The 26,625-nt window shown below is 40.6% G+C and overlaps 1 protein-coding gene across 1 annotated transcript in view; it reads left to right on the forward strand.

Moving 5' to 3' along the window:
• The window catches only part of frmpd1a (FERM and PDZ domain containing 1a), a 55,655-nt gene extending 30,542 nt beyond the window's left edge, over positions 1-25,113 (forward strand). Inside the window, exons 5-16 of the mRNA XM_084715807.1 lie at positions 1,677-1,779; positions 1,919-1,964; positions 4,547-4,651; positions 9,046-9,141; positions 9,674-9,799; positions 10,906-11,025; positions 13,892-14,028; positions 14,393-14,612; positions 14,736-14,918; positions 16,227-16,371; positions 16,478-17,797; positions 19,724-25,113. Coding sequence (XP_084571933.1) covers positions 1,677-1,779; positions 1,919-1,964; positions 4,547-4,651; positions 9,046-9,141; positions 9,674-9,799; positions 10,906-11,025; positions 13,892-14,028; positions 14,393-14,612; positions 14,736-14,918; positions 16,227-16,371; positions 16,478-17,797; positions 19,724-23,109 — 5,987 coding nt within the window. The 3' untranslated portion in view covers positions 23,110-25,113. The remainder of the gene's footprint in view (positions 1-1,676; positions 1,780-1,918; positions 1,965-4,546; positions 4,652-9,045; positions 9,142-9,673; positions 9,800-10,905; positions 11,026-13,891; positions 14,029-14,392; positions 14,613-14,735; positions 14,919-16,226; positions 16,372-16,477; positions 17,798-19,723) is intronic.
• The last annotated feature ends 1,512 nt before the right edge of the window (positions 25,114-26,625 follow it).

Here is a 26,625-nt window from a genome sequence, read left to right on the forward strand (position 1 = left end):
TTCAGAGCTATCGGAGACACCTGCATCTGTCTATGTTAATTTTGGATGTAACATCAACTAATAACTTGTATCACCATTGAATAACACAGTACTGGAGGGTTACATGATGTACAGAAAAGAATTGCTGAGGATGCTTTGGATGACTGGGAAGGCGATGGCAGGGAGTGATGTATGGAGGCAGTGAAAAGTGTCATGAATGTCTCTGTGTATGAGAAACAATCTTTCTTGACACAATAAACCTAGATTACACACTGTCAGGTAAAATATTTGTATTTCTGTGCACATGCCTACATGAATTCATGTATGCTATCAATAGCCAGAGCCATGACACTATTCATGCCTTTGTGATGGTGCACAAAAATAAAATTGCACACTTTCTCCCAGGATATTATGTAATCGTGAGAAATAGATAAAATATGCATAAGAAAATATGAATTTTTTTTTCTATTAATAAAATATACAACCGACTAGAAAGAGCTATTAGTAGTTCTATAAAATAAAATAAAATCCCCCCTATATTCAGTATGTTGGCATGAAGCCCTGGCAGCATCCTTTGCCATGCCTTCATCTAATATTGTGAAACTCAGCTTCACTAATGCAATGGCATTCTCTTCCAGATTTTTCTTACTGTTTCAGTTTTCATCAAGTAAAGTATCTTCCAAAGTCACAGTCCTTATACTACTAAGTGCCCTCTTTGTGTTTCTGAGACAGTGTGTCTGTGCTGTGCTGCAATGAAGGGATGGTTAACAAAAATGAATTTTATATTAAAAATTCTGTAACTTTGGAAGACACCTCCCTGGTTTGTCTAATGCAGACGGCTGGAGCCTCATTTTAGCTACAGATAAAACTTGGTTTGTGGAATGAATTTAATCCCCCATTACTTAAATTGGGAGCACGTCTTTTAAAAGCCAGTATGGACAGGAGGAACAATTGCATTAAGAGAGTTAAGAGGTTTCAACCTTCATATATGACAGCCACTTTAGAGACTTCAAAAAAATTGAAAAACGTAAATATGCACTGCATCTCTAGTGTATTTGGAGCAGTTATTGAGCATAGGACGTGCAAGAAATCATCCCCATTTGCAAAAATCTACTGTAACTTCTGGTCACAATTCTGTTTTATTGGTGTTCAGAGAGTATAATATAATAGCAAATACAGTTTGTGCACATGATTAAACTCATAATAGAACAGTATAAAATATATAATAAAATAAAACAAATCAATATATAGACCTATTTATATGCATATACACGTCTATTTACTCCTGAAGTGAATCCTACAGAGAAAAGATTTTGGTCCTAATGTCTTTTTATCAGTAATGGCGACAGCAGCCGTTTAGTGCTGGATGCTGACTAATAGGAGCAGTAAACGAAAGGTGACATTTATGTTTAATACAGGTATAGAGCTGAGGAAGGTGGGAGAATGCTAAATGAGGCGGAGAGATGTACAGTTGTTTGATACACCCTAAATTGGATTCACAGTGATTAGATTGCTGGTCTCCCTGCAGTGGGACGGTTACATTTGGAGAGCTGTGTGAAAAATTATGCATCAGTGTGAGATGAAAGGAGATCACTAGAATACAAGCTACTGCCTGTCATCAGCCCCGGTTGCAGCATGAATGCAGACCAATTGAACACCCTCAGGCATGACAACACAAGGCCATTTTGTGTGTCCAGGTGGTCCTGCAGATGGTCGGCTCGTCCCTGGCGACCAGCTTGTGAAGATCAATAACGTCGCTGTCGATGACCTGACCCCAGAGCAAGCTGCTGAAATAATCAGGTCTACACCGACAGCTGTATTCACGAACACACACACACACACACACACACACGTGCATGATTATCGCTACATATAACACAAATTTAAAATTAAGATATGCACATCACGTCTAACCTGACCAGCTATGTTTTTTTTCCAGGGAGTGTCAAGATTCGTTGACAATGACTGTCCTCAGAACGATGCTGGTGAGTCCGCTGTATCTAACACATAGACAGACACAAACACACACCCACACACATCAATCCATTCTCACTCCCAACATGTCAAATCCAGCAGACATAAGTCTGCAATATCAGGGCTCAACAATAAGGATTGCCCCCTTGCCTGCGGCGAGTAAAATGCCCTGCCAGGGAAGCAAATCTAGTAAAAAAGTGTTATAATAATACGATAATCAATTAATCATTATACTAATTTTCAATGCAAAATTGGCAGAAAATGCTCTTTCTAGCCTCTCACATATGGAGATTTCCGGCTTTTCATGGCTGATTATGACATTAAACTGAATATCTTTGGTTATAAACTGAAAAAAATGAGACATTTAAAGACATCACCTTGGACTTTGAGAATCTGGGATAGATATTTTTACAGTTTTCCTACATTTTGTAGACATTGCAGTCCTAGATTAAACGTGACAAACCTGGATGTTGAACCAACTTTAGTCTTAGTTGTTATCTGATTACTGCTAATAATTAAAACAGTTTGTAGTGGGGAAAGTAAAAATTGACTTTGGGTAAGTAGATTTCTGACTCATTTGCTTGACCATTACAGTAGTTTTGTTGGCTAAATCTAGCCAAGTATTTTTCTGCCTTTAATTTTGAAAAAGCACCTGGTTGTTGCATATATATTTTTACAAACTTGACCGCAGAGCTCTACACATGCAAAACTGACACAAGAGGGGTACATAGAGCATCATAGTTTGAAGCGTAGGGTACTGATGAAGTTGCCATATTTGACAAGTTGGGAGTCAGAAACACACATTTACACACAAAGTTACATTGATGGAGACTCCGATTCTAGCAGCATTTGTGATGAACTGTTGTAAAAACAAACACATATACAGTCATGTATGTGCACGCATGCCTACATATTATAGATGTACAGTGTCTGTATACACATGGGATTTTGAAAAGCTGTTGTCATCAAACACATTAATCAGCATGTCAATGAGGCTTGAGGTCAAGAGTCACTGCTAACAAGCGTCCTGTCGCCAAGGTCCCACCACTACATCAGTGTTAACAGTGACAACAACCTCTGAAACTCCCCCCAGACTCACACACACACTCTGTCATGACCACTCAATCTATGTGTGTGTGTGTATGTGTGTGTGTGTGACCTCAATCTGTGAAGGTGACAAATTGTGTGTGTTTGCAGTAAGGTGAAGTAGATCGGTAAATAAATGGCTGCTCCTCAGTGATTCTCATCAGCCGTTCTGCTGATGGAAGCACCTTTACCACCTGATTCATAGCTCACAGCTCCTCCAAGAAACCATTATTGAGCTTTAAGGAATTATTAGTATTTCCCAGAAATATTCACCTCTGTCATGCTTGTTGATGGTAAGAAAACATCAAAAGAGGTCTAAAGACACAAGGCATGCCTAAGTGAATAAGATTTTTAGTATAATCAGACAGTGATATAAAAGCAGCAAGATTGTTTGAAGTCTTCCTCTAGTGCTTTAATCTGTAACTGGTTTAGCAGTAATGAAGGCAACAACATGCTTATCATCTTATCTGAGATCCTGAGCTCCTGTACTTAAGATTAATATTAATACATGATGGATATCTTCTTAATGTAAATTCCTTGATACAACAATATTTATTTGGATTATTTTGTTGTATTGAACATTAAATGGTTTTGCTTACTTTTTTAAAAATGTATGGATCCAGTGTGTAACAGTTCTTTCTAATACTGTAATAGCTTTAAAGGCATAGTTTGGATTATTTGAAGTGGTGCTATATGAGGTACTTATTGATAGTCAGTGTATTAACTACCGTAGATTGTGGTCAGCACGGCCCCGGTTTGGAGAAACAGCAGGAGTCTGGGTGTAGGAGGCTAAGAAATGTGCTTGTGTGGACAAGGTCAACAGCAAAACATATATTAGCCACTTCAAAGGGGCCCACCTAAAAAAAATTAAATGCTGCTTTATGTATATGCTATGTTTATAATATTTTCACCGTTGGAGAAACTGCCTTTTCATAAGCCAAATATTTCCAAACCACACAGGAGTTATTGGTGTACTGCTGCCCCTTTTCCAAAAGGAGTTGGCTTGAGCAAGAGAGAATTATTATAATGACAGTTTCTCGTTGAAAAAGTCTGTCTGATGGCAAGGCAAAGGGGTCAAAATAAACCAAATATAATATAATTAGTACACTTAAACTGATACTGATTTCTTCAAGTAGCTAAATATGTTTTGCTACTGACCCTGTCCACAGCAATTCATTACTTAATACTTAATACATAACTAAATACCTCACACAACCCCACTTCAGATAATCCACACTATCCATTTAATGTCAGTAGTGATATTGAAGCTGGAAAAATATTTTAACTGCTTCAAGTTTTAGTCTGCAGTCAACCAGAGAAACTCTGGGTATATATTCTCAGTCCATTAAATAATCAAATGTGTTTGGTTAAACTTCTGTATGATGAGATGTGAAACAAAAGCAACAAGCTGCGCATCTTTTACTTTCCCTCATGTGAACCACCGTACCTCATTGAAAGTTTTTTTTAAGTTATAACACCTTGATTTATTGTTTTATATTCCTCCAAGGGCCCAAAGTCATCATTCATCACACCAGAGAAGAGGGCCAAGCTCAGGTCCAACCCTGTGAAAGTTCACTTTGCTGAAGAGGTGGAAGTCAATGGACACTCTCAGGTGAGAGAACATTATTACACTCTTAATGTAAAGAATTTGCAAGTCTGTTTGGCAGCGTTTCCTTGAGATTCTTGATATTCATTCCTAATCCATTCACCATGTTTTTTTTACATATCTACATACATATGATACCCAGATATGGATGTTTGGGTGAGTTACCACTTTTGGAGATGTGCAACAGAGTTTTGATGTCCCATGAAACAGTTGTGACAGTTGCTCTTCCAGGTCAGAGAAAGTTGTTTTGAAAAAATGGCCTAAAATTCATGGCATGTTGTTGGTTTTGGGTTTACGTGTCATATATGCTCATAAACCTAAACATAAAACTACTCATGTCCGTCCTGGACCCCACACGTTCATTGTTCTGGAGAGGTGGTTGATTGAATTATTCTAGAATTTGATTGATCTTGAGAGTGTCCACAGTCTATTTTTCAGGTGGATTGTATAGATTGCAGTATGTAATGTCTTCTTCTGTTTCCAAACTTCACATAACCTCATTAATTATCAGGTCCACGCTGGGGCTGCACAATAAATCGAAAAATTACTGAAATCGCAATATGGCCAAGTGCAATATCCAAATCGCATGACTGGAAACTAATTGCAATTTTTTGAAAAAGGAAAAATGTTTGTGAAAACTGCATTATAAGGAGATATTACAGTCCTGCGAAGATGCTCTGGGAAACAAATATTGTTCTCCAGATGTAATAAGACATGTTTGTTTGATACAGATACAAGCAAAGGGCACGTAATTATGATTTTAATCATAATATATATATGAAATATGAAAATTTTAATACAAAAACAGTCATTCCCACTAATCATATCTCATATCGTAATCGCAGTGTCAGTCAAAATAATCGCAATATGACTATTTTACCAAATCGTGCAGCCCTAGTCCCCGCTCTATGAACACACCAGAGTGATGAAGTCAGCTATAGATGAGTGTGCTGATTTGATGAATGAACTTCACACAGCTCTTCCTTGGGTAACATATTATAAACCATCTTGTGATGGCATCACACCAGCCACAACCCCTGTCAACATGCTGGTGTTCTGACTCATGAGTACTCAGTAGTCATTAGTGCGCTGTTACATGAGGGCTCAGTACTCATGGCTCAGACCACACCCATCTGTAAACGCTGTCTTCATTTCGAGTAAAATTTCGTGACAGCATCTTGCACTGTTGTATCGCATCAACAAAATATGTCCACAGACGGACAGACAAATATATAAGCACAGGAAACATTACTGAAGACCACTTCTGTGCTAGTTTCCACTACAGTGGGTGCCACATTTTTTCATGACACACACACACACACACACAGACTCACAAGTGGAAAACAATGCCAGCCACATGCCGTTACAGCTGGTAATAATGCAACAAGTTATAGGTAGCAGATGAGGAGCTTGTGCCAAAAAATAACCTTTAAAATCTTTAAAAGCAAACTGCAAGATTTTCCCTGAAATGTTCCCAGTACATGGACTCATATAAAAATAATCCCTCTCAGTCATGTAAAGGATAAGCATTTAAACAATGCTGGATTTAATGAACTTGAAGGGGACGCACCCTACATATTTTTTAACCCTCAAGAATATACACGGTGCATTTTGGTGACTTAGACTTAATGTACAAATGACTTTTATTTTTACATTATTTTGAAGGTCTTTAGATTTTGATCAATTTATTATGAGCAGATGTATCTTTGCACAATGATGAGGTGTGATGTTTTATGATTGGTCAGTATTATTCCACACTGTATGCAGTTTTGCTCTTGTCTCTTGTTGGTAAGGAGTTCCCATCCTGCCAGTGGAAGTGAAATTAGCTGGATGAGGAAAACCACAGAGGCTGAAGTGCCCATTACTAATCACAGAGAAAACATGGATCAATATCTGCCTTGTCTCCAGTTCTAATGTCCATGATTACAGGACAATAAGCATCAGATTAAGGAGGGAGGTAGAAGTAGAGATAGAGAAGAGACGGGCAGAGTTAAAAGGCAGAGGAAACAAGAGAAATGGAAGATGGGAGGGTGACAAGGGAGGGGTTGTCTAAAATTTGAAAGCTCTCCATTTGAACTTCAAAACATACAGACATCAATGTTGCATTACAGCACATCACAGTGTCAATACAGAACAACACGCTCTAAAACGATAAGAGAACAGGGATGAGGCAGGGAAAGATGACTCACCACAGTGAACAAGCTGGGCAGACAGAAACAGGCCAGACGATATGATGGGAGGAAATGCTCTGTGAAAAAGAGCTGATAATGAGACAAAGCTAATCTTTCTCTTTCCTTATGTAAGTACAGTATGTTGTAATGTGTAAAGCTATTTACACTGTTATCTTCAGTGGTGGTTTAATGACTCCCAATTTTAGAAAATTAGCGCCATCAGTTTTTCTATTCACGTAGTGGATGGAAACATGCATTATTTCTTTATTACAGATCTACAGTCCTTGCATAGTGAACTTTCTTATATAACTAGACCTTGTCAAAAACTAGGTCTGTTGTTTGATTTCAAACTTAATTTTGAAATGCATATACCATCTTGTTTTTATCATTTAGTGCAATCTGTTTATTTCTGAGAATCAGAGACCCAATGACCTTCTGGCCACAAGCTCGCTTCACCTACCTTTTGTCCACCACTGTCCCCAACTTGAAAAAAAATCAAACAATGACTTGCAGACTCAGATTATGCAAAATGCAGCAAGTTAAGCAACCATATTACACCCTTTTACTGTCTCTACAGTTTATTACTAAATAATTTAAAAAGATTTTACTCATTTTTTAAAAAACTTGTGGTCTGGCTCCAGAAATATATTTCTGAATCACTGTGCCTTTATCAGCCTGCTGTCTGAGGTCATCAGGCAGGATCCTGTTGGATGTTAGTGTGGAATAACCTACCTGACAAACTAGGGCTGGGACGATCACCGATCAAATCCTATATTGGTGATTGGAAGGTTGTCAGGCGATTTGCTGTTTATCAAGGCAATTTTGAAAAAAAAAAAAGGGCACTCTACTGTGCATTAAGAGATGTTTCTGGAGGAAATACATGACTGTTAGAGAAGCCCTGTTTACAAACAGACCTACAATCCACACTCTCCTCTCCTCTTCTCTTCTCTTCTCTTCTCTTCTCTTCTCTTCTCTTCTCTTCTCTTCTCTTCTCTTCTCTTCTCTTCTCTTCTATCCTCTTCTCTCCTCTCAGCGCAGAGTACACTGTCAGCCAGCCCTGTGACAGTGACAGGGCGCATCTCTTTGATTCGAACTGACACAGCCCGTTTGCTCATGCTTTGGGGTCGTTCAACAGAGTAGGCTAATTGCAAATAAATATTGTTTTAATGTATAACTACTGAAATGTTCACACAAGGGCTTTCATAAATTCCTACAGTGTTGCGGCACTGCTGACTTTGCAGGTTAAAAGTTAATGACAGCGACTTGAAGTGAGGAGGAGCAACACGTCTCCGGCTTGTCAGCGCAGCGGTGTCGCTCACTGTTGCATGTGATGCAAAACATTAAAAATAACGTCATTATAACAAAAAGTATAAACCTGCAGTGCTTGAAGTGCTAGCTTGGGGGATCGGGAGTTTTGTGGCTTCAGCAGGATGATGAAGACGAAGATGCGCAAATAAATTGGTTGTCTGAACATTTTTCACGGACACACATTTGTTGCATATTTTGCAGATAGGCTTTGTTGTGTCCGTCGGCTCACCTCTGGCATCTGGGATAAACCCAAAAAACTCCCAAATTGGAGATGTGGCGTTTTTCTTTGCCACCAAAGCCACAGCAGTGTCAGTGTTGGCAGTGTTGCTGACTGGTAGTGATCAACATAAGACACGTGCCAAGGACACGTGCCGCCCCTGCCCCTTTGCCAATTTAATCGTGTATTGGCAATCTACAGCAATGACAATCTACAATTTGAAATTTAGAGGCAATCGCACAGCCCTATGACAAACCCAGACTGGCAAAAGCAATATCTTTCTTTAAATTACTTCTGAAAACCTTTTTTTAAACTTTTTTTATCAAAAGGCTTCTGTAAAGCCTTATTCAGTTCAATTATTCAGTTCTCCTAAGTTTGTCTGCATGTGTTGGCCATTTAAGTGTATGTTTGTCTCCGTGTTTGTCCCTCATGATTCATTTTGTAATCTCTCGTTTCAATAAGTGCTACATTCATAAAAGATTTTGTTGTTTTATTATAAAAGACAAACACTCCAATGAGCAAAAAATATGTCCAATTAAATCTATGGCTCAAAGAGACACAGGTCACTTTCTTTTCTTGACTCTTTTTCACACAGTGTCTCTGTCTTCTGTCATGCTGTTACTTCTAATCCTATTCAACCAGCAGGTTTTGCAACGCTCACAGTTGCACATGACACTCTTTCTGACTCCATGTCTGCTTTGCAGGGCAACTCACTGCTTTTCCTGCCGAATGTTCTGAAGGTGTATCTGGAGAATGGGCAGACCAAGGCCTTTAAATTTGAACCAAGCACCACAGTCAAGGTACAATGTAATGATAATGTCTACCATAATATTCATTCCTATTTACTACCAACTTCATGTTGTCTTTACATTGGATATATAACGACTGTAGTGGAGTTTGGGGGTTCAGAGAAAACGCTGAGGTCCATGATGTGCTTATGTGATGGAAGTAGTCTCTGTGATTCTTAAATCAAGTCAAAAACTGAAGCCAATTTTCACACTTACTGCCTTGTTGGTCAAAATATTTTAGGAGTACGAGTCAAGCTGAGGAGACAACTCTATAGTCAAGCGGGGACTAAGCTTCATATTTAAATATAACCATATACCTGAGACAATATCGGGTTGAATTTTAAGTCTGATTTGAAAGCTACAGCTAATGTGATTCACTCTATCCCTCAGTTTATTATCAATATTAAATATATTGTGCATCAGCTTCCTAGACTTTACCTCACTTCATTGAGACCTACAAACCTCAGCTCAGCTCACCTCAGCATTTATGTCTCCTGATGTTATAAAATATTGTCTCTGAAGATGTAATTTCTCTGTGCATCAGGATATTGTGATGACACTGAAGGAAAAGCTTTCTCTGAGCCGTATTGAACACTTCTCCCTGGTGCTGGAGCAGCAGCACAGCATTACCAAACTACTGCTGCTACATGATGAGGAGAGGATACAGCAGGTACACACATGCACACACACACACACTTAAGTAATAATAATTTTTCACATCTCCTCAACTGACCCTTTGCTAAGCCCCACCTCCAAACAGTACCTGTAATTTCTCTACATGTTGAACGTGTGCAGAAGGCTCTGAGAAGGGCGACACTCGTGTTTCATGAGTCTGGATAGTGGGGTCTTTTTTGTGGTCTCTCAAAAACATGAAACACAAGAGCACGCATGTGGGGGATTGATTAAACTTTTTCTTTATCTGCTCTAAAATAAGCTGCAAACTTTAACATGTCTGGCTAGCTAACACTAGCTTACTAGCTACAGTAACGTTACCTCTAGCCAAACCTGTTAGATACCACTGCATCTGCATTTATTATATGGGAGTTTGAGGAGGAGGGTGTGGGCTGATGCAGGATCAAAGTGGGTTGACAAAAGTGCATCTCACTCTGGCTCGCTACTTCAGGTCTAAGCCGAGCTAGCTTAGCTCTTATCCCGGCTGTCTTGTGCGATCTCCGTCTGGCTGGCCTGGCTTGGTGACCCATCTCAAAGTCTGCTGCAATAATCAAGTCTCTGGGCTTCCTTTTCCCACATTAATGAGTGTATTTCTGACATCTGTCATGTAGATATACCTGCTGTATTTCACCATCGACCAGCGCTGAGATGTAAGCTAGCTTTAGCCTCAGTCTTTAAACATTAAAGTTATATTATGTACACATCTGCTACGTAGCTTTACAACACTTTCACAGGGTTCTTGTTTTAAAACGTCTCCAATGGAAACATTAAAACATCAGCTTGAGACTTATAAGCTGACAAGTTAACAATAGCTTTTATCAGCCAGATACACTCATGAAACCTGCTTGTAAGTCATTATTTTAGCTGACAAAATCTGCCATCGACACCCGGAAATGAAAATCTGCTTTTCTTTATTTACGAAGGAATCGCAGACCTCATGCAAGAATGGAAGGTTTAGCAGGCGTAGCAACAGGGCGGGGCTTAGCAAAGGTTCAATTGTACATATCTAAACTTCAGCTCCGTTTGGAAGTGGGCTTAATCTGTGACAGCGCTAAAGCTTTTACCTGCATTCATTTGAAGCAAACTGTGCATGTGTGTGTTCAGGTGGTGCAGAAGAAAGAGGCTCACGACTACAGATGTCTGTTCCGTGTGTGTTTCATGCCCAAAACCCTCCAGACGCTGTTGCAGGAGGACCCCACAGCCTTTGTGTACCTCTACCTGCAGGTAGATTCATGACCATCTGACCCACAGATAAACTCCAAGCTGCAGCAGTTAATTCAAATTATTAGGGTGCTACGGGTAGAAAAATAATGTAATCAGCTGATTTGTAAACTCCCCAGCAACATCATTAGAAGAAGGGCTCCTTAACAACCTTATAGAGGGGAATCTGAATCTGAATCAAATTAGGAAGCAACATTTTGGAACGAGTCCAGTTTTTGCTGCAGCTGACACATTTCTCCATGATGTAAATTAGCAGACTGGGATGTCAGCTTGTTTTGAAGTGCAGTATTTCATGCCTATACTATACTGGGGTTTTCAATTCCCAGTATAGTTTTATTCCTACGCTGCAGTTCCTTTATTCAAACAAAGAAAAGAAGGATCTTGTTACTTAAAGATGCTACAAGGTACTTTTGAAGGCCCCTATGGACAAAAGTGGTCGTGTTTTCTCCACTACAACCACAAAATCTCCTCTCCTCTTTTTTACTGGCTAACATACGACTCATTCTAAGTTTTGCCTGGAAAATGTAAATACAGACTTGTTTCATCTGATTTCAAGGAGTCTACAGCCATTAATTATAACTATATATCTGCTTGTGGACAGTCTTGTTACTTTATGTAGGTCATATAGTAATACACTGAGACTGTTAAAACCCCTTGTAGTACCTTTTAAAGGTAGAGTCAGAAGGATTTGTCCAAGCTGTTCTTTAATGCATCAGGATGCCAAACACCAACGCTTTGAGTTGGTAAAACATCCCAAGCACAGTGTTGTGCAAGTTCATACAAGTTCACTGCACAGAGATTAAAATTAACCTGCTGATAGTTTTTTTTTTAAATTTTGAACTAAGTTCATGTCCAAAAAGTGAACTAGTCCACAGTCATTCATCTGTTTGTTTGTTTCTGTTTTTTGTTTTTCAATTTAATTTGAAATTGAGCTGCCTCCTACTAGGGACACTGGAGTTTGCATTATTTATTTTATTTGCAAGTGTAAAATTACTTTTAACTCAATTCAAATAATTAAAGTCTTAGTTAATTAAAGTAGTAGCTTATTTTTTCGCAATTATAGAGATAACCTTTTGCTCTGAATTCAGACAATGCCTAACATCTAAAAGAATTCAAACCACTTTAAAAAAAACTTAGTAACATTAGTGGATACTACAGCTGTAATGTGATAACCTTGAGAAGTGTTTTTATTTGAGATGCAGTAGCTTGATATAACATTCTGTGTTTCACCTGCCCCCAACCACTATAACAATTGCCCCCACCAAGGGGCAATGGTAACATTCTGACTTCTTGAATGAAATTTAATGTTATAGTCTTGTCCTTATTGGTGCGTATATGTTTCCCATATTAAAAGTTGAGTAGTGTATTTCTCCCTTATCTTAAAATTTTGAGTTAGCAACTCAAAATAATGAGAAACTCTGTGAACATAATGACTTAGTGACTCAGTAGAATGACTTAACATCTCATAATAATTATTTAATATCAAAATAATTACTTAGTAAGTACAAGTTATTGTGAGAAAGTTTCTCATTATGTTGAGATATACAGTCATTATTTGAAATTCTTGGTCATTATTTTGAGCCTCCAAGACGTTGTTTTGATGAAGTTTCTCATTACAGTAACTTAAAGGATGTTCTTTTTTCCATCATATTGGCGGAAATTGTCTTCCATTTAAGATAAGCGTATAATGCGGATCTGTTTGTTTCTCACTGTTAACAGACTCCATCCCACAGTCTAGTTTATACACTTCACTAACACACCACAGAATTATAGAGAAACACCAGGCTTTGTGATTAGTTTTTGTATCACGCTGACACTTCTGTCCATGTTCACGCACACTCTGTCTGTGCTGCAATCACATTTTTTTAATCAGCTGATGATGTGAGTGCTGTTATCTCTCCCTGGAGTGAACATTCATGCTCATTAATTGCAAACTGATTCGTTTAGTTTACCGTTCATCAAAAATATGAGCACGTCCAATGATCACCATTCTTTGAGTGCGTTCATGCAGAACACTGCCAAAGCACAGCAAAACAATGAGAAAAATTAAGGAAATCCAGGCAGAGGGCAGGGTCTTTGCTGATACAGCTCCCGCTTCTCATTTCTAGTTGATCATAAGTGAAGCGATGATTGACAGGGATTGTGTCATTATGTTAAGTATATAACTTGTTTTCTTTAGGAAAATGTTGCAGATTATACCTTTAAGCAAAACCAGAATTGTAAATACACAATGTTGCATGAGAGAAGGAGATGCTCTGCTCAGTGCTGACTTTTCATTTCAGGCTTATGAAGGAAAGCCATAACATCCTTCCAACAGTAATGTCTTGTTACTTTGTATCATAAGTTACCTCCTGTTGTTGTTGTTGCTCAGTTCAATAGCAAAAAAGTAAATCCTGATAATGAGACAGTCAGTTAGTTTACAAACCATAGATGGTCCTAAAACGTGTACAAAACATAACAATGTAACATAACACATTTCTCCAATGACATTACTACAAATTTGTCACTGTCTATTGTAGGGATGCACGATAATATGAGTAGGTCATTGTTATCATTCAGTAAAGGAAAAATCAGTAATGGCCTGAAATGAACATTTCTGCCAATATGACAGACTGATAAGATGATGATCTAGTTGTGCACATGTGATATGAGTATGACTGCATCAAGAGAGAGGCAGGAAAGCAATATGTGCATCTATTGGTATTGGCAATCAGGAATCAGACAAAATGAGTTAGAAAATGTAGTGTCTTCAAAAATCCAATATTGTTCATCCATTATCTGTTCTATTTTGCACACTTTACTTTGTGTGTGCGTGTGTGTGCGTGTGTGTGTGTGTGTGTGTGTGTGTGTGTGTGTGTGTGTGTGTTAGGGGGTGAATGATGTGCTGCAGGAGCGCTTTGCAATAGAGATGAGGTGTAACACGGCCTTGCGACTGGCTGCACTGCACATCCAGGAAAGATTGGCAAGTTGTGGACAGTCACCAAAGACCAACTTGAAGATTATCACGTGAGCCACATGCACACATTTTTGCTTTAAACTACAGTCAGTTTACTCCTAGTAAAGATGTGGGGTTCAGTCTGGTCCTACTTTTTAGAAAGACAATCACAAATATTTGCTGAACATGTTTTTTGAGCAGCACCCTGCCTAACGGTCACATAATTACACAAGTTGTATATTACAGCTGCAGTCTTGTAGTCATTTTGTAGCTTGCATGGAAAAAATGTTTTGGGATCCAAGAGATGCTGCTCATTCACATGTAAACTGTACCGTAAATTCACAGATCCTCAATAGTTTGGAAACAGTCCATCTCTCTAACATTCTTGTACAAACAAACAGTTACTCTCATTCTTGGTTTCTGTTTTTGCTCCAGGAAGACGTGGGGTATTGAGAACTTTGTGTCATCCACCTTGTTGAGGAACATGCGAGAGAAAGATCTGAGGAAGGCAATTGCTTACCACATGAAGAAGAGCCAAGCACAGCATGATCCCAAGCAGAAGGGCCTGTCAGTCGATCAGGCACGGATAAACTACCTGGAGGAGCTGAGTGATCTGAAGTCATTTGGAGGGAAATCCTTCAGTGCCACCATGATGGTAGGCATTAGAGTATTGGGTTTGAACTCTGAATATTCATTTACGGTTGAGATATGGAGTTTCAATATTCTCATTCTCCATTTGTCTGTTCAACGACTCCTTCCCTTCTCTCCTGTCCTTCAGCTCCAGGACAGGGAGTCGATGGTGACCTTGTTGGTGGGGGCACGCTATGGCGTGAGTCAGGTGGTCAACCACAAACTGAGCATCCTGTCCACCCTCACAGAGTTCACCAGCATCACACGCATTGAGCTGCTGCCTGAGTCCGACAAGGTCAGCCTAGTCAAAATATACCTGCAGGACATCAAGGTAAGAGCAGTATACACCTAACTTACAGACCAAAGACCAAATACTGTAACTGTATTGTTGCATACCAATTAGCATTATATGTTTATCCTTAGTTGGTGCAGTGTCCCTGTATTGAGCACGGTCAAGACGGTGTCCGTTTACATATTTAATAGAGTTACATAATTTTACATTTTTTTATGCACTTGCAGTTTAGACACAGGAGATTCAGCCACATTTGAGTTGTAGAAGTTCCCAAGTCAAATTGTGTGGTTGTATGAGCTACTTATTCAATGTATTACCTACAGTAGATGGTGGTTAACACACCCCCAGATTGGAGAAGCAGACAGGAGTACCAGCACAGAAGCTAAGCAATGTACTGCTGTGGACAGTCAGCAACAAAATGTTGTTCAGCCCCTTAATAAAAAGGCCCACGTAAATAAAAAAAAAAATCAATATCAATTCGTACTGAGTGTATGCTACATTTTGAATATTTTCACCACTTTACCTTGCCATCAGACAGCCTTTTCTGAATGTAAACCACAGTATTTAAGCAGAATATTGGTTACTCTTGTTCAACCAGACTCCATTTTACCTCACAGAACACAGGAGTTGCTGTTTTATGCTGCCTTGATTTGTTAGTTTGTTCTGATTCACCAAAGTGACACAATAGCACAAACTAAGAGATCGAGGCAGTGGCAGACTAGCAACATGTTCTGCAAGGTAAAATAACTTAGTTCATCAGTGAAAGTGATATTTAGCTTATATAACAACTGTTTCTATCAGAAAAGGCTGTCTGACAACAAGGTTAAGCAGTGAAAATATTCTAAATTTATTGTACACTTAAACTGATATCGATTTTTTTTAGGTGGGCCTATTTTGGGCAGCTAAAATGCATGCTGAAAAATGCCCTGCCCAAAGCAGTACATTGCTAGTACATTTTGTGCTCCTCTCCATTTCTCCTAATTGGGGCATGTCGACTGCCATCTACTATAGGAAATACACTGATTCTGGATAAGTACCTCATATTAGCCCTCCAAAAATCCACACTATCCCTTTAATACTTTAAGAATACTGCTAATTAGCATTCAATTTAACATGACCCACCCTTGTAGCTGTGTTTATAAATGTGATTAATTACTTAAGAGGTCTTTTCTTGGCCTGTTTACAATATTCTGTGCGCCCCTTTTGTATTCAATGTGCAGATTTTAGCATAAAAAGAAGTAGAACTGCTTTTTCATCAATATTATGACCCTTTTGGTTACTGTATGCTAAATGTAATTCCCCTGCTGAAATTGTCCTACCATTCCCTCTCTTTCCTTGTCTCAAAAGCCCATCACATTGCTATTGGAGTCAGTGTCAGCCAAAGATATGTCCTGCCTAATAGCAGGGTACTGTCGGGTGTTTGTCGACCCAAACCTCAACATCTTTCCTTGGATAGATGACTCCAAGAAGCATAGAGTGTCTGCTGAGGAAGGTGCGTTTACAACATACAACACAAAAGTGATACATACATCCAAAAAGTCACACACCGGTATGTTCTAAATAATAAATAAATGTTTCATGTCGGTGTATGTTCACAGGTTATGTGTCACGGTGTGGCAGCGACTCAGACAGCTCCTCAGACTTGGACATGGAGCCACTGGTCGCCCAGGTGTCCCATGATGAGAAGCCCTGCCCTCGTGTCCGATCCTCATCAGACCCAGACGGAAGGAAAAGAAAAGACAGAGACAGGAGGAGAAACAAAGACGGCAAAGAAAAAGGAGATAAACCGTGGGGAGATAAAAAGCAAAAAGAAGAAAAGGATGCTGACACTGAAAAGGAAAAGTATCCTCCAGATAAGATTTGCAAGGATGAAGATACAGAGCGCAAAGAAGAGACAGAGAGAGCACAGGGTGATCAGAAAATACAGCTTGAGATAACAAACAGTAATACAGGGGAAAAGGTGGGACAAGAAGGTAAAACAGGAGGTGGAGAAGAGGTGCGAGCAGCAGAGGAGCAGCCGTCTGTATCAGAAGCATCAGATTCTTGTCAGTCTGACTCTCGTGTCCTCACCAGCCCCTCCAGTGACTCCCTTGACGCTTTGGAGGAAGACGACTTAATTACATGTTCTTCCTCCTCCCTCCACCCCAACGCTCCGTCACAATCTCACAACCATGTCGAGCTTCATCACTACTCTCACAGGCGCAGTCAGCCCCACCTACTCGCTCCTCCACCAGCTCACTCTCATCCCCTTATCCACTTCACAAGTGATGAAAGAGGAGGAGGAGGGGGCTCCAGGAAGTCAGGTGACGGAGCAGATCCCCAACTCCTCGCACCCGTCTCCCCCTCGCCGGGCCTTCACCATATCCAAAAATGTTCAGGTAACCTCTGCCCCGACGACAGCTCTCTGTGTTTCGCCGAGCTCTCCCGCCTTGTGGACTTCCTGCCGAGCCCTCCAGAGGCCAGCGAGGATGACGATGAAGAAGAGGAGTTGAGGAGGAGGAGAAGAAAGGTGTTGAAGGAAATGGATGAGTCAGTAAGGAAGGCAGGTGAAGGCGGAAGTATGAGCGAGGACGGTAGCTTTAAAGAACATCCACTATCCCCTTCCCCGTCTTCCCCCTCCTCCCACATGGAGTTTGTGTTTAACTTCGACCAAAGCGACGCTAGCTGCTACTACAAACTCTGCTCTAACATCACACCTGACAGTGCCCGCAGCCTGCCCCGCCCACTGCAACCAAATGAAGGAGAGGATTGGCAGGAACAGGTGGAGGGCGATCAGGCTAAAGCGGAGGACCTGGAGCCTATCCCCATCCTCCACCCACCACCTGGCTTTGGAGACAGCAGCTCTGATGAGGAGTTCTTTGACGCCAGAGACCGCTTCACCTCACCTGAAGACCCAACCTCGGGGGCCAAGCCAAGAGGTGATGTGGTTTTCTTCATCAACATATTGTGTGTAGACACTACACTAACATCTTTGGATTGTTCTAGCATTACATCAACATCACCACGATACTGAATAAGGCAAGACTGACCTGTGAACAAACACATGTAACCGGGTCAGCAACTTTGCATTTCTACCATTTTCAGGCCCTGTAGGGTGATGAAAAAAAAGGCTACATAATTGTGCTTTTGCTGCCATCTCATGGTTAAAGTTTTTACTCCACAACAGTGATACAACATTCCATTATAGAGCAATGTAGTATAATTGCCAGGAAAAAAGTAGACCACACTTGTGACCACACATACTGTAACAGTGATGCTGAATGTAGTCCACTGACTATAAAGATTCAGATGATAGAGCATTTAGAGCTCAGCGGAGTCATGCTCTTCTGCTCGAGAACATTTAGCATCTCATCCATTACACTTAACTGCCCAAACATATTTATTATTCCAGTGTTGGAAAGTAACTAAGAGCCTAAGTAGAACTATACCATAAGCAGTGTGCTTATGTAAAACATACAAGTTTGAGATGCTTGTACTTGAACATTTCCAATTTGTGCTACCTAATACTATACTATACATACTCCACTACATGCCAGAAGAAAATGCAGTACTTTTTACTCCAGTACATTTATTTGACGGATGTAGTATACAAGTTACATTTAAGATAAAGCACATTACAAATTAAGGGGTCAGTTCTCCCCAGAATCAAATTACATATATTTCCTCTGGTCTGTAGTGCTACTTATCCATCTAGATAGTTTTGGTGTGAGCTGCATAGTTAGGAGATATTGATGTCTGCCTTCTCACAAATATAATGGGACTCAGTGGTACTCAAATTGCAAAAAAAAATACAAATACAAATATCTTTGACAATTCAATACCTGTGTCTCTTTCCAGTAATGTTGACCTGGTTACTCAAGACAATGTATAGACTTTGTTGTGAGCAGTTTCATATAGCAACTACTTTCTTTCTAGTAGAAGGAAAGTAGTTCCGGTAGTTTCTACTGCAGAAAAAGAAAGAGACATTGCTTTTGATTTTTTCACATGTTTTTGGAACTTTCAGCAACATAAGCCAAGTGACATTTAGTTCCACTATACTGGTGAGAAGTCAAACATCTCTGTGGCTGATATCTCGAAACATGACATCTCACACCAAAACAATCTAGGTGGATAAATAGCACTACATGTAGGAGAAAAAGTATATATTTTTCATTTTTGGTGAACTGTCCATTAAAGATAAAAGCAAATTGGTTGCAGTCTTTTGGGTGTGTGACCCTCTTACAAAGAAGCAGTCCTCATTGGGGCTTTCCTCAAATGCGTCACGTCTCTTAAGAGTTATTGGAAGTTACACTAAAGAGAGATTTCCCCATCAAACTCTCCACGTGGTTTCATCTAAATTAGGTGACATTGTCCAATATTTCACAAAAAAATGGCAATTACTGAATTCAACAAACTAGCTGTATATAAAGTAGGTAAAGCTACAACAGTAAAATGCTACTTACTCACTGATGCTACAATATTAATCATTATCATCATTAATTATAATTATTATGTGTACATTATAACATATGAGTTACAGTTGCATATGATATTTGAAGTACATTCTGCTGCTGATACGTCCGTACTTTATGGTTCTTCAGTAGGATTTGTAGTGAAGGACTGTTTTATAATGAAAATTACTGATGTGCCTTCCACAATAATGGTAAAAATTCTATGAAAATTGTGGACTTGTTAATGCTCCATGCCTACCTACGTCTATTTTGTGCTTCTGTGTATTGTTACAGAATACAAGAGTAATTTATTTGTTTTGGGAAACATAAAAAGCTCATTTTGATATGCGTTGTGTTTTTTTTTTTTTTTTTTTTTTACAACTTTGGCTGAGCCTCTTGTTTTCTGTCTTGCAGATATTTGCACAGAGATGAAACTGGACCTCCTCAGCACACTCAGCCTCAGTGACATCAGAGTCTCTGTGACTGATGTGGACAAAGATGATCAAGCAGAAGATGACAGAAAAGGAGGAGACGAGGAAGGAGGAGGCAGAGAAACATTGTTCCAGCTCAGAAAAAGATCCCGTAAGCGCCGTTCCTTCATGGAAACTGATTACACCTCTACGGTGTCATATCCAGAGCCAGATCCAGAATCAAAGCAGGACCTGTTATCTAGTCTGATTCATATAAACCTGTTTTCAGAAGCCAATGATGCACAGATGCTGAGTTCAGATCCTGAACCTTCAGAGCAAACCCAGAACCCCAGTCCCACCGTCTCCTCCCTGACTCACTCTGAAGGGGAACCGACTCAACTCGAGTCGAAACCCATCCTTTCTAAACCTCGCTTGCATGGACCTGGCTCTCCTCGTGGCTTTGGGTCTCATGAGCAGACTAGAGATGGACAGGCCGCCTCCACAACCAGGAAACAAGAAATGGAGATGGAACCTGACGCAATGGAATCCAAATCAGTCACAGATCTGGTGAAAGCGGCATCTCCTACCATCACCGTCGTCCGCTGCAGGGTGGATCCAGATGGGAAGGAGTGTGCTGATCGGAGGGGTGATGGAAAGGAGGAAGGGGAGGAACAGGAAGAGATTGAAGAGGAGAAGGAGGAGACAACAGGTGTGTCAGGAAATGGGCCATTTGCCAGTCATATGTTTTTGCCAGAAATCGCTGAGGAGGATGATAAAGGGGAAGAGGAGAAGAAAGAAGGGGCTAGAGGGCCCTCATCCAGTTTAAAGAGACCACTACTAGGTGCTGAAAAGCAGCCACAGGCCAACGCACTGCCTACATGTTTGACAGATGTGAATAAAAAGGGTAGTAATGGTCTTGTGGGAGGCCATCTGATTGTCCTAGAGCAAAACTTATATGCAGAACATAAGTCAAACCCTCCATCATTTTCACCACCACCCCCTCCACCCTCATCTCCTCTGCCTCCAATGCCCATTGTTCACAAATCCCAAAGTGACTCCTCAGTGAAGGAAGAAAATACAGGAACCTCAACCAGAATGTCTTTATCTGAAGAGATGCCGTTTTGCCAACAAAATCACACTAATGAAGCACAATTATGTTTAGAAGTTGCCACCTGCATTCACGAGCATGAGGCCATCGGCGGTGTTAGTTCTACCCTGACTGCTAGTGATGAAGGTACTGACAGCACAAATTCGGACAATGTATTTGATGATGATGACGTGAGCAATTCTTTAAACTTTAGTTTGAGTGACAAGAAAGATGACCACACTGTAGCTACAAAGCGTAGCATCAGTACTAATTCTGCTCCAATGACTTTAAAGTTTCTTCCCAACACTGAAGCTCAGACAAGAATTCATTCAGTTAACTTGGATTATACTCGAACTATTAACTCCATCACTGCAAAGCTTGGAGCTGCAACAAGTGTCACGTCTCCCACGTTTAATTCAGGAACGACACTGAAAAGTGAAGACGCACGTGAAAGTGTTTCATGTTCAAATCAAAAAGTTGACAAACCCAGAAGTGATTCCATCATGCCAAGTAATGAAGCTGAAGACAGTTTAGCTAGTCCTAACTTAACCACAGTCCAAAATCTCTCCAAAGAGCAACCCTCTTCAACTCACTTCCTCTTCCAGACTTGTTCCCCGAGCATTATGGGTCGATTATCTGCCTCCACCCTTAGGGGGAAGATTCAAAAGTTGCCCCTTTATTTATCGAGGTCCCAGGAAACTCTCAACCAAGCTGGGCTGGGGAATGTGGCTCAGAGGTCTGCTGAGGACAGCAGCAGGGACAACGTCGAGATCACCATCACAGACGTTCACGACATCACACAAACAGTAGACTTTGAAATGGGAACGAATGCAGAATCATTGGAGTCAGATGATTCGGATACAACAGTTACAGGCTCAGAGGTGGATGGGGAGTTTTTTGTGGAAACATCTTCAGCAAAGAGTTTTTATTCAGTGCCAGAGGTGAAGGACATGAGCTCTCCACTGCCTGTCCAGACTGAGCCCAAACCACAACACCAAAATCAGCGTCTATATACTGGACCTGTCAAGAATACACCAGGACCAATAACAGAGCCTCCAGTCTCTATAATGAACAGCCTCCAAAGAGACACTTCAGGCCTAAAGATGGACACTCCTGGCCCTATGAAAGATTCTTTACCTGTTATCCCTGCTCCAATAGTGGTGACAACACAGAATCTGAATGGGCCAGGACTTCCTTTTCATAATCAGTCGCAGAAAGTAAGACGGACCAGTAGTGACAGGCCTTTAATTGGTCTTTGTAGGCCAACGGAGCAGAATTCAGACTCACCAAAAACACTCTCCTCAGGCTGCAGGGTGTTTACCATCTGTGAGGATCCATCACAGACAAAGATCCCAGCCGAGATGGGGACTACCCAGCCCTTGAAGTCTGAGTTTGGCTGCACCTCTGCGATAGCGTCTGGGTGTGAGTCAGTTATGGAAGGTGTGCAAATGCCATTGGACGCTTGTGGTTGCCCAGCAGTCTATACCAACTGTTTCAGTGGTGGGGACAGCTTTGATGAGGAGCTGACTGTCTATGAGTTCTCCTGCCGCACACAGAGCAGCGGCGTGACCCAAACTTCTGGAGCAGGTCTTCCTCTCATGACCTCTCCACCCGTTCCATCCTTTCTCTCCACCTCCTCCACCCACTCTCCCTCCTTCCCACACTCCATCCTCTTCTCCTCCTCTACCTCTGAGCTCAGCCCTCTCCTCTCACCGCTGTCTGATGCCTCTGACCGTTTCCTGTCTCAAACGCACAAGGACACCATCAGTCGGCTAGGCCAGCAGTGCTACCCAGAACCCCCGACAGGTTTCCAAGTACTCCGTGTGGATGTGGACCAGCTCCTTTCCATTCTGGAGAGTAATGGTGTTGACCGATCTGTGGCAGGCCATGGAGGTCGCCACCCAAGGGACACCTGCCCTGCCCACTTTACAGAGAACAAGCGGGTGCTCCAGATAGAGGCACGGCGGCTGATGTCAGGCTGCCAGAAGGTGGTGGGGATTGGACAGAGCCCGGAAGAAATGCTTCACTCCCTGGCGGACAGTTTCCGGACCCTGGTGGAGTTGGCGGGTATATGCCTCTGGTTCTCCGGTTGTGACAGATGTGACCGGAGGAACGCCGAGGCAGTTGCAGGTTTGGCAGATGTGGCCCGCTCATTCAGGGACTTCTGTCTGGCAGCGGAGCGAGCCAGCAGCAAGCGCAGCTGCCAGGACCTGAGCACCAAGCTGTTAGCCAAACAGTGCACCGCGCTCACCGCCTCCGTCTTCTGCCTCACTCAGCTGTTCCGCACCCTCACTGCACTATGAGTGGACCACAACCTCTGAAGTCTTTGAAATAACCTTCAAGCAACGTGTGGTGTGTAACCTCGTACATGAGGTCACCAGTGAGCCAACAGCTGCTGCAGATGTGAGCAGAGTGTGACTCAGGACAGTCATGTTTATGATGGGCAGTAGAGTGTGAGGTGAGGTTACCTCGGAAACACACTGGTGTCACTGAGCTCCATGACAGCTCAAATGATCACAAAAACTCAACATCATAGAGCCAGTATGAGATCGTTGAGGTGCATGTGGTTACTGACTATACGCTGTGCACGTACTGTAGCCCACATACCAAACAGTCAGCCAACAACCAGACTGTAGAGTGGCACAAGCTGCAAAAGCAGAACCTGCTTGCATTCCAGTATTGAGGAACTGCTGTACTTGAATGTATTCTGTGTTATTATGTTAATTTATTCATTTGTTTAATTAATAAGTTAAATACAGTGATCAAGTAAGGAATGTAAAGATAAGGAAAGACAATTGGAAATGTTTACAGGCAAAGGTTTAGTCAGTAGTGGTGTGTGAGATTAGTGGGCCTTTTACACACATACATACAGTAAGCACACAACCTCAAACACACAGAGTGAATCAGCATTTGATTCTGTTCATACACAGGCCTTTTGCTTGACTGACTGACCGTGTGAAGATAAGAGACACTGCAGCTTACTGATGCTATATATCTTTACATTGCGCAGGCTGTCAGTGAGGACTTCTTTGAATGTTACTGTTTACAAAACCAAAAACTAGAGTGAGAAATGATTTCATCAAATCATAGAAATCAAGCCTGAAGCTGTTTGCCATTTTATAAATCTAGTAGCAGAATGCTGATTTATGCGAATTATGTGACTTTATGAAACAGTTTGGATGAGGTACAGTCCCTTGCACATTCAACTTGTTGTCATTTTGCACAGACATTTGGTATTATTTATGGAAATGTTATACATTTGCTAGCTTTTGTCTCATTAATTTATTAACACTCTCTTTCTCCACCTCCAGCTGACATACTGAACCTTCCAGTGCATGGTGATGGGGCTGTCAACCACTGGTCTTTTCCGTACATTTATTAATTTTTTGTATATTTAGTATTAACATGTCCATCGAGAACATGAAGCTCCATTCTGTAGGATACTTGGGGACACTTCCTAACAGATATTTATGGTATGTTGTATAGTTTAATAAGAATTGTAAGAATTTTAGGTTTCCAGCAATCTACAAGCTTTTCATGATCATGAAAACCTGCACACCTCTCTCTGAGCTTTGGGGACAGTCAGGTAGACTACCATGTCCCTTACACCAAGTGCATTATTACTGCAGTTTTCCCAGGATGACCATAAATAGCAGTAACTCTGTATTTGCTTTTTCAGCTTCTGATTGACAAACTGAGCAGGAGGGTTTCAGAGAACATTGACTGACCTAATCATTGGTTGACAGCCTATCATTGGAGTTCGGTGAACTCAACACATTTGTCACAAAATCATGTTCAACACAGATTTACGCAAAGCTTATTGTGGATAAGCTGTCATATTACAGAACTTTCACTTGGAATGTTTCTTAAAATAAAAAGGACTGATGCACACTGGACCTGCATGTTCACTGGAGAAAGAAGCAATTTCACCACTGCAGTACTGGGAACACAATTTATTGCAAACAGTGTTTCTATATATATTTATAATGGCAATTGAAACACTTTATTCATTAACTTGTCCTGTTTTGTTCCCTGTGGTTGCAACAAAATATAATTTCCTGTACTTTATTCCCAATTTTCAACAGAGAAGAAGTGTATTACTTTTACCTTGATGTCCATGAGAAAATTGCCCCAAACAAATGATGGAAAACATTTTTTAAATTATCATCTGTGCTCACAAAGCATGCTGTAATAAGCCATAAAATGCATTGTTGTTTCATCAGGGATTTTATCTGTGAATGACTGAATGATGATGTCTGCTCTTGCTTTGTAATGCTCAACTCCCACCATTAAAAACAATGTCAAGATTTCTCTTTTTATGATTCCTTTATTGCTCATCCACTTGTACCGTCTTTGCTCAGTCAGCTAAGTAACAGCCAGGATTGGTTCATTTACGATCACATTTTATTTGCCAGCACAGCCAGAAAGTCTTTAGTCTCTAGACAGAAGTTGGGGGGTGGGTGTTATATAGCAAGTATTTACAAAAGTGGTAGACAAGCACACCCAGTGCACTGCCTGACCAAAAAAAAGTCACCACCTGGATTTAACTAAGCAAATAGGTAAGAGCCTTCCATTGGATAATTACTGCAGTGATTAATATGTTTCATCTGGCAACGAGTTATTTAACCCTAATTGATGCAGTGAGCAGCTTCTCATTTCTTAATCAACCATGTCAGAAGACATGTCCTGTGGTCCTGGAAAAGATGTTTCAGAAGGATCAAATTATTGGCCTGCATCAAGCAACTGAGGAGATTGATGAAACTACAAAAATTGGGTTAAGAATTGTCCAACACTTTATTAAAAGCCGGAAGGATAGTGGTGAACCATCATCAAGGAAGAAATGTGGTTGGAAAAAAATCTTGATATGTTTAATAGTGAAATTAAGCACATTTCCATGTACATGCACAATGTGAAGAGAACTCAAGGGATTGGGACTAAACAGCTGTGATGGTGTAAAAGATCATCCAATCATCCAAGTATCATCCAATGCTGAACTTGAGGCAGTAGAACAACCTTGTCACATTAAATAAACCCACTTAAAGTGGTGCATAGGTCAGTGGTCAATCATTTAAAACATCCATCACATAACATTTCCCCAGCAATGAGACTATATAGTCGATATAATTCTCTAGACTCTTGACATTAAATCTTGAGGGGAAGTAGGAGTAAATCTTTTCTCAAAAGCATAATATGTAATATTTTCCTTAAAATACAATGATAGGCTCCTATCAAAATAATCCCTTTCAATCATCACTTTTGACTAACTAGAAGTGTGTGGTGGTTGTATCTGCAGAGACCCTGCCCTCTGCCTCTACTTACTGTACCACCCCAAAACATTGGTATTTTTCACCCAGGGAATGCAACTCAACAGTCAACTATTTTTCTGGTGCATTTCTGAACATCTTGGACAAATACTACTCAATCTACATTACCTTTAAATGGCATTAAATCAGTGGTTTTAAAAGTGAGAGGTGGGACTCCTCAGGGGGACTTCAAACGGTTTTAGGGGAGGTTCGGTGAATGGAAATAAAAAGATATTACATTCGTTAAAGCAGTAGTTATTAAAAAAAAGGTCAGAGTAGCCAAAATGTGTGTGATTTGGTTTAAGAAATAGTTACACAGAATTGATACAGTATTTGATGCAGTCTGAAGTTATTTCAGACACCAATATAAGGCTATCCTGGATCAGTTTGTCTATTGAATAAAATAACATAATTATGACACCATAGCATGTGTGGTGTCACAAGTTGATTGACTGAGCTTTTATTGATGTTATGATAAATTTTTCTGACCTTTAGAATTTTCTAATGGACATTTAG

This window comes from Lutjanus erythropterus, chromosome 3 (assembly GCF_056507025.1).
Source record: "Lutjanus erythropterus isolate fLutEry1 chromosome 3, fLutEry1.hap2, whole genome shotgun sequence".
Lineage (NCBI taxonomy): Eukaryota > Metazoa > Chordata > Actinopteri > Lutjaniformes > Lutjanidae > Lutjanus > Lutjanus erythropterus.